Source organism: Salpingoeca rosetta, assembly GCF_000188695.1.
Source record: "Salpingoeca rosetta unplaced genomic scaffold supercont1.38, whole genome shotgun sequence".
Taxonomy (NCBI): Eukaryota; class Choanoflagellata; order Craspedida; family Salpingoecidae; genus Salpingoeca; species Salpingoeca rosetta.
The window spans coordinates 725,319-733,349 of NW_004754896.1; the positions used below are offsets into that span (position 1 = coordinate 725,319).

At 54.5% G+C, this 8,031-nt stretch overlaps 2 protein-coding genes across 2 annotated transcripts in view; one reads left to right on the forward strand and one right to left on the reverse strand.

Annotated features, from left to right (window-relative positions):
• Positions 1–494, reverse strand: part of PTSG_13083 (uncharacterized protein) — a gene marked incomplete at both ends in the record, with an annotated part of 5,842 nt that extends 5,348 nt beyond the window's left edge. Inside the window, one exon of the mRNA XM_004988134.1 lies at positions 416–494. Within this exon, the coding sequence (XP_004988191.1) occupies positions 416–494 (79 nt within the window). The remainder of the gene's footprint in view (positions 1–415) is intronic.
• A 1,039-nt stretch (positions 495–1,533) lies between these two features.
• On the forward strand, positions 1,534–6,849 carry PTSG_10657 (uncharacterized protein; the record flags this gene model as incomplete). The annotated part of the gene is made up of 17 exons (XM_004988135.1): positions 1,534–1,689; positions 2,029–2,074; positions 2,271–2,336; positions 2,510–2,562; positions 2,606–2,667; positions 2,856–2,906; positions 3,072–3,138; positions 3,338–3,449; positions 3,606–3,657; positions 3,843–3,999; positions 4,730–4,893; positions 5,189–5,279; positions 5,495–5,565; positions 5,850–5,987; positions 6,150–6,208; positions 6,352–6,585; positions 6,796–6,849. Coding segments are annotated over 17 exons (1,633 nt in total), but the record flags the coding sequence as incomplete, so codon positions are not given.
• Positions 6,850–8,031: the final 1,182 nt, after the last annotated feature.

An 8,031-nucleotide genomic window follows, 5' to 3' on the forward strand; every position in this document is an offset into this window, starting at 1 on the left:
TCTTTTTTCTTTCCTTTTAATTTCTTAATCCTTTCCGCACGTGTGATGTCTATATTCTGGATCTGAGATTAGTGGATCTTTCTGTAAATTCTACGGTAAGCGGGTTCATTGATATTCGATTCCCCCATTTTCTGTGTTTTTCGCCGTTGATGTGTTTCTTATTCTGGGGTTTATATATTGTAAAAATAAACCCAACGAGTCTTTTCCTCTGGCGGGGGTAATTGCTGTTCTATTTTACTATTTTCTCACCCAGACACACACACAGGCGCACACACAGACACACACACACACACACACAGACACAGACACACACACACACACACACACACACACACACACACACACACACACACCGCCGAGACTGCGCGGTGGAATTCAGCTTGGGTGTTCGCAGAAGAAGCATTGGTAGCCGTACTCAACGGCGCTTGAGTGAAAAAGTTGAAGGTGTAGCAGAGCGTGGCACACGCCTCACGCGTCATGGACGTCTGCGCCATGTTGCCAGCAAACGCAAACGTTCGATTGTCAGCGCGGTGTGTGCAAGTGTGCGAGTGTGTGTGTATGGAGGGGGGGGGGAGAAGTGTTGGTAGGTGAGAGCAGCGATGGGAGGAGGGGATGGGCACGCAAGCCGCTTCACACACACACACACACACACACACACACACACACACACACACACACACACACACACACACACACACACCTTCATCTTGGTGCACTGGACGTGAGCTTGAGACGACGCTCGCCACGGTGGCTGAACAGCACACACAGCACACCGCCACCAACCACAGCAGCGCTGTCACTGCCGTTGCACGCAGCGCATCTTCCTTCTTGTCTTCTTCCCCACACAAAACACAAACACAAACAGAATTGTGCCGAGTCAGCACTTTCTACTTTGTTGTTGAAAGGGTTCACTGCTGCGTGATGGAAGGCAGACGCACAAGCACGCACAGGCACAGACATGCACAAGCACGCACACGCAGGGGCGAACGGCTTGATGGAGCAGTGCTCTGCGTGGAGGAACGAAAGGGAAGGGGGTAACAACTGCTGTGCTGCTTGCGACCGGGACAAAAGCACGACAAGTGCACGGCAAGCCAGCCAGCAGCCCAGCCAGCAGGCAGTGAACAGCCGCAAACAAGTCTCCTTCTTGGCCGTTGCATACACATGTGTGACACCAGCCACAAACACTGTCAGTCAGCCCACCGTCTGGCAACAGCATCCAAGATGCACTCGGCAAAGGCACTGGCAACTTGCGATTGGGGGTTTGTGGCGTCGTTACCAGCACCGGCCTCATCCACGGCATCCCTCTGATGCAACTCCCACCACCTCTGTGCTCATCATCAGCCCATCAACAACAGCAACAGCAACAACAGCAACAGCAACAACAGCAGTGGTTGACACGACCACCATCAACAGTCTGCAAACCGGTTGAGCCATGTGGGCACTGCAGACGGCGTGCTGGCTGTCTCACAACACCCTCCTCTACGGGTCTGACCACTGATCGCAGCACGAGCACAACAGACACCACCACGCTTGATGAACTGCTGCAGGGCGGATGCAAGTGGATCAGCGGCGTGGCTGTGGACAATGGGCTTTTCCTGCCACGGCATTCCATGCAACTCGCCATCCATCCTCATCGTCGATACAGCCGCAAGTGGGGTGGACACAACCATGCTGTCCGTTCCAGAAGTGGTATGGTGGTGGGTGTTGGCTGGCAACGATTTGCTGTGTCGCATGCCCTTGCTCGTCCATCACCTGCTCCTCGTCAATCTGCGGCACTGACACAGGTAGGCGTGCATGTGTGTGTGTGTGTGTGTGTGTGTGTGTGTGTGTGTGTGTGTGTGTGTGTTGGAAGAGAAGTGAATATTGGGTTGGCACGCACCATGTGCGACTGCTGATGCTTACACGCTTCACCACTCCTGTCTGTTCCATCTCATCACACCACTTCAGTGAATTCCACCACCGTGACGGCCTCGGTGTGTCCATGCCACTCTTCTCCATGGTGACATTCATTCATTCACACCGGAGCAGCGACGCGTTCCGCCCGCACAAACAGGAAATACCTCGTCACCTTCAGGTCTGTGCATGCATGCATGCGTGTTGTGACGTGGTGCGATGTTAGGTTCGATGTTCACTACTGCTGCTGCTTGGGTTTTGAGAGGTTGGTGTCGCTCACTGCACCACTGCTCGCCCTTCTTGTAACCGCTGCAATCTCACTCCAAACCTGTTGTGGTGCCACTGCTTGACATGTGTCTTCTTTCCCTGTTGTGCAGACGCACTATCAAGTCTGCTCATTCTGATGCCATGCGCAACCGCCTCCCCAAGCTGCACAACGGTAGGTGTGGTGTGCTACGCGTGCGATGTGTTGTGTGCTACTGCGTTCCCTTGTGTGTTGTGTGTTGCCTCGGAGTTAGCTGGTTTTGGTACAGTGTGCGTGTCTGTCTGGATCCACCTCACACACACACACACGCACACACATCGTCTCTTTGTATGTTTGCTTGTATATGCGCAGGGACATTGTGCTGGTGTGCGCGTGCCGGTGGTTTGGCAAAGAGCGCATGGGTCGTGAGGGCGAAGGTTGGGTATGACCCGTCGTGCAAGCAGGCAGAGGAAGAGTTCAACAAGTACACGTACACGGAGCTGGCGCTGGAGACCAAGTTTGGGCTCATCGTGGAAGGACTTGGCAACCACTCCTTCAGGTGTGTGGCGTGTGTGTGTGTGTGTGTGTGTGTGTGTGTGTGGTGTGTGTGTGTGTGTGTGTGTGTGTGTGTGTGTGTGTGTGTGTTGCGGACGATTTCGGTCCTGTTTGGGGTCTTGCCCACCTTCCATCTCCTGTCACACCCTTTCATGCCGCATAGATCATGGCTGCGGGTGCCATCCCCGTCATTGTCGTCGATCACTACGTGCTGGTGCGTATGGATGGATTGTACATTGTGTGTGTGTGTGTGTGCGTGTGTGTGTGTGTGCGTGTGTGTGTGTTTCTTGTGTGTCACATCACTGTGCGGATGTACCCCTCCCGTCGCTCATGGCGCTGTGGTGTGATGTTCTGGCGTTTGCTTTTTGCGCGCTTGCAGCCCTACCAGGACCTGCTGGACTGGGAGACGTTCAGCATTCGCATTCCCCGATCACAGGCTTCTCGGGGTGCGGTGACAGATCGGTGATATGGGAATGTGAAGCGATGCGTGAGGGGTGATGTGCTTTGATGGTTTTGTGTTTGGTGATGGCTTACATGTCACGCACACACACACACACACACACACACACACACACACACACACACACACACACACACACACACACATACACACATACACACACACACACACACAACTGTGTTCAGCTTCCGAGGATCCTGCAGTCGATCCCTGATGAGGTGGTGGAGATGATGCAGAGACGCGTTGTGTTTGTGTTTGAGGAGTTCTTCAAGTCCATCTCCACCCAAGTGCACACAGGTGAGGGAGTGTGTTGTTGGGACAGGGGGCTGTGCAGTGAATGTGGGGAGTATGGTTTGGTGTGTGCGTGGCTCACTTGTTCTCGTGTCCGTTCAACCACTCTCACCATCTGCCACTCGTGTGTCTTGACTTGAATGTGCTATTTGCTACTGTCAGCACTGGAGTCTGCCAGGATCAACCTGTTCAGCGGCGACAACGCGTGGCAGGTGTGCATGTGTGTGAGTGTGTGTGTTGACGTGCGTGTTCTCTTCTCCACCCATCCACACGCCATCATCACCTCCTCATTTGCTTGTGTGTTTGCTCACATCCTTCCCATCCTCACCACCACCACCACCCTCCACGCTTGTTTTTCCTTCCTTTCGGCTGTCACAACACAGAGGGCCCTTGAGCCAGCAGCTGTCACCCCACCTCCCCCTCCACCAAGCACCACTGCTCTGGTGGGATGAACACACGGGCGCTGCCATGTGATGACCATCCAGCCACCCTTGTGCGGCTGCGGAAGCAGCAACACCAACACACACCACAAACAAACAAGCGAGCGATGAGCAATGTGAGTGCATCACAGCATGTGTGTATGATGCGCACAGCATCACTGCGCGTGTTTTGTGCTCGTTGTCTCTGCTGCTCCTGTCTCCCCTTGTTGTCCCACATCAATGTGCATGCATGTGTGTGGTGGCTGTCTGTATTGCCTTGCTTGATGCAGTGTCTCATTCGTCCTCTCATACACAACTGCTTGCACACCTGCACATTCTCCAACTTGCAGCCGCTGCTTATATTCCCCTCTCTTTCTCGCCCTCCCTGACGGCCATCACAACAACAACAACAGCAGCACCAGCCAACGCACCCTCCACCGCCGATGCAGCAGCAGCAGCGCCACCACCACCACTTGCTGCTGAACACATCCCTCCAACCAACCAACCAACCAACCAACCCATCGCCCGCTGCTTGCAGCTGCAGATGCGACAGCACAAGTTGCATTTTCGGCTGGAAGCGGCAGCAGCAGAGGTGAGGGAAGGCGAAGATATGTGTTGGCTGGATGGATGGATGAGGTGGGGTGGGGTGGGGTGGGGGATGCTGGGTGAGTGTGGTGTGGTGTGGTGTGGCTGGCTGGCTGATGACAGAGGACGGTAGTGCCTAAGATGGTGGTGGTGTGAGGAAGAGTGATGGATGGGGTGCAGCATGTCTTGTTCCTTCCCTTCTGTTTTCTTTTTCTCTCCCTCTTCCCTTTCTTCTCCTTCACACACATGCACGCAAAGCATCTGCAGCAGTGGCTGCAGCAGTGTAGCTGCACACATATCCATGCTCCCTCTTCCCTTCCACTCACTCGCCATGCTGGTGCTCGCACACAAACACACTTACAGGCGATGCACACTCGCAAGCAGCAGGATGAGGGAAATGTCAAGGATACTTGCCACGGGTGCCAGCTGCACTCGCCTCACACATGGTATGTGGGTGGTGATGAGTGATTGGTTGGTTGGTTGTGTGATGGGCTGGTGGTGTGATGTGGTGTGGTGAAGCGAACAAGGGAAGGGGGTTGATGGAGATGATGGTCACGCACCGACACGCACACACACACACATATGCACAGGTGGTGCGTGATGTCAATCACTCGTTCCGCTGTGCTGACGTGATGGCTTGCTGTCTGCTTGTTTGTGTTCTGTTCCCATCCACGTTCCCTGCAACCACGCACACATGCACAGGTGGTGAGGTACCAGCACACATCAGGATGTTGATGGAAGTGGGCTCGCATGCCGGCTGCTGCTGCTGCAACTCCCCTCGATTCGGCTGCCACTGCTGTGTTCATGCAGTGTTCCCATATGCGTGAGCAAGGTGAGCCCATCATGGATGCTTTGGTTGGCACATGGTGCATGTGTTGCTGTTGTTGCTGAGGGTGTTTGGTGTTGCTGCTGTTGTGCTTCATGCAGCAGTGTACCTGTGCAGCTCACATGCCATGTGTGTGTGTGTGTGTGCTTGTGGCTGCAGGGAGCGACTGCCTGAGGATCGTTGGAGGATGATGGGCGGGTGCACACATGATGGGTTGGGAGCAGCAGCTGTGGACACACACGTCCATGGTCATGGTGGGCACATCCAACCACAGCGACGCAATCATGTGCAGGTGTGTGTGTGTGTGTGTGTGTGTGTGTGTGTGTGTGTGTGTGTGTGTGTGTGATGGGACGAGGAGGAGGAAAGCAGAGGAGGGTCAGGAAGGTGAACACGTCTGCTGTGCTCACATGCCATACCTGTGTGTTGTGTGTGACGATGTCGTCGTGTCTTGTCGTTGTGTGTTGGTTGCATGGGCGCCAGGGCCACATCAGAGGAGGGGGAAGAAGCCGCCATGAACGACCCCATCATCATCAACCCTTCCCCATTTCTCTCTCCTTTTCCTCTCTTCCACCTCAGCTCGGCCGTCACCGTCATCGCCATCGCCATTGACTGCACAGCCGCCATCACACTCCAGCCGACACCAGCCCCAATCTGGCGTGAGGCAGATATTGCACATGTCAGTCGCTCTGACGAAGAGGTGAGCAATGTGCGTGTGTGTGTGTGTGCATGGTGGTGAGTGGGACAACATGCGTGCGTGTGGTTGGGTGTCAATGCGGGCGGTTGGATGAGGCTGGCGTGCGGTTGATGATGCTTCGCTGTCAACCTCACCCCCCCTGCATTCTTCCCATCTTGTGTGCGTGCACACACATTTGACAGCGTTGAGGAGGCGCATGAAGCGGTGGAACCAACGACGATGAAGATGACGAGTGATGAAGGTGAGAAGGGCGACTGAGATGTGTGTGTGCGTGTGTTGGTTGGCATGTGATGTTTCCTTCTTCGCTTCCCTCTTTCCTTGTCTGTTCTGTCCACTCATGTGTCTTTCTTTTTCCCCCTTTTTTTTCGATTGATTTGGACACAGGGCCATGCATCCGTCTCCATCTATCCAACCGACCAACCAAGCAGCCGAGCGAGCGAGCAAAGGACACGGCATGGCAAGGGGCCGTTTGTTTTCACCGTTTCCACCAGCAGCAACAACAGCAGCAACAGCCGATGTCTGGCTGCATTGTGGATGAACTGGCCCTCTGTATCTCGTCCACCTCCCCCTCGTCCTCGTCGTCATTGGTCGCCAACAGCAGCGGCTGCGGCCATGGATGTGGAGGTGAGATGAATGGGTGGGGGTTGAGGTGATGTGGTTGGTGTGTGTGATGTGTTGGGTGTGAGCATCAGCATGTACATGTGCGTGATTGATTGTGATGTGTTGGTTGGATGTCATTGGGTCTGCTGGTGCTGGCAACGGGTGTTGTTGTCGTTGACAGCCTGATTCTGTGACAACTCACCTCTTTCTTCACACGCACACGTACAGGGTGTGATGTACGTCGGTGTGCCGTTGCCTCGCATGACGACGACGCTGGTGGTGGTGAGTGTTTGTGGTGGATGTAGACGGCACACACACACGCATGTGCAGGTGTGATGCTTGTGGTGGTGGTGATGTGGTGTCTGTGTGTGGGGATGTGAATTGTGCGTGCACAGGTGGTGATTTGAGTGATGCGAATGTGACAAAGGAGGTGGATGTGGTTTGTTTCTGCCATGCAGGCTCACTTTGTCGTGACATTCTTGCTGATTTGATTGTTTGTGCTTGCGCATGTGTGCATGTGTGAGATTTTGCACAGGACAGTGGCCGTTCTCTTCCCAACCCCTCATGACACGACCAGGGCAATACACGCACACACAAATGTGAGAGAGAAGAAGGCGCAAGGTGAGACGCTGCCGCTGTGTGTGTGTGTGTGTGTGTGATGATGGGGTGGTAGTACACATTCGCATGCACATACGCACGCACGTACACGCATGTACACATGTGTGCCAACACATCAGAGCAGACATTGGCTGTGGGGTGGTTGCACTGACGTGTGTCTCACATGAATCAATCACACAACTCAAATGTGCGTGTGCGTGTGTGTGTGGCTGCAGGCGGACGTGTGCGGGTTTCCCCAACCGAATCCCCTTCTTCTTTTCCCAACCAATCGCCTTTGCTCTGTGTCATCATCATCATCAGCCTTCACCATGCGATGTGGTGCTGTTGAGGCGTGATCGAGACAGCGGCCAACACAGGTATTGCAGCAGTGGTGGATGTGGCGGTGGTGGTGACATCGTGTGCCTGCTTGCTTGCTTGCCTGGTGGGTGCTTGCTTCGTTGTTCTTGTGTGCATCTGGTTCACCCGCCCACAACAAACTGCATATTCCCATGCGTGGTCCTTTGTGTCCCTCCTTTCGTGTTCTCACCATCGCCGGTCATTGTTGTTCGTCTCTGGTTGGTTTCTCCTTGCCTCACAGACATACACGCAGGCAGGCTAGCTCGCTGCTGCTACCACTGGTGCTGCTGTGATGATGGCTGTGCGTGTGCATGTGCGCTGTGCACCATGTTTGGGACTGCACGGATGAAGACAAGGAAGGACACGGCCCGTGCCCGCTAATCTTCCCCCTTCATCTCCTCTTTCTGCTCCATCAGCGATGACGATGGTGGCCGTGACATGTGATTGCGCTTCCCTTTTGTTCTGGCTTCGCTGTGACACATCGGCTGGCTGGCTGGCTGCATCAAGCAC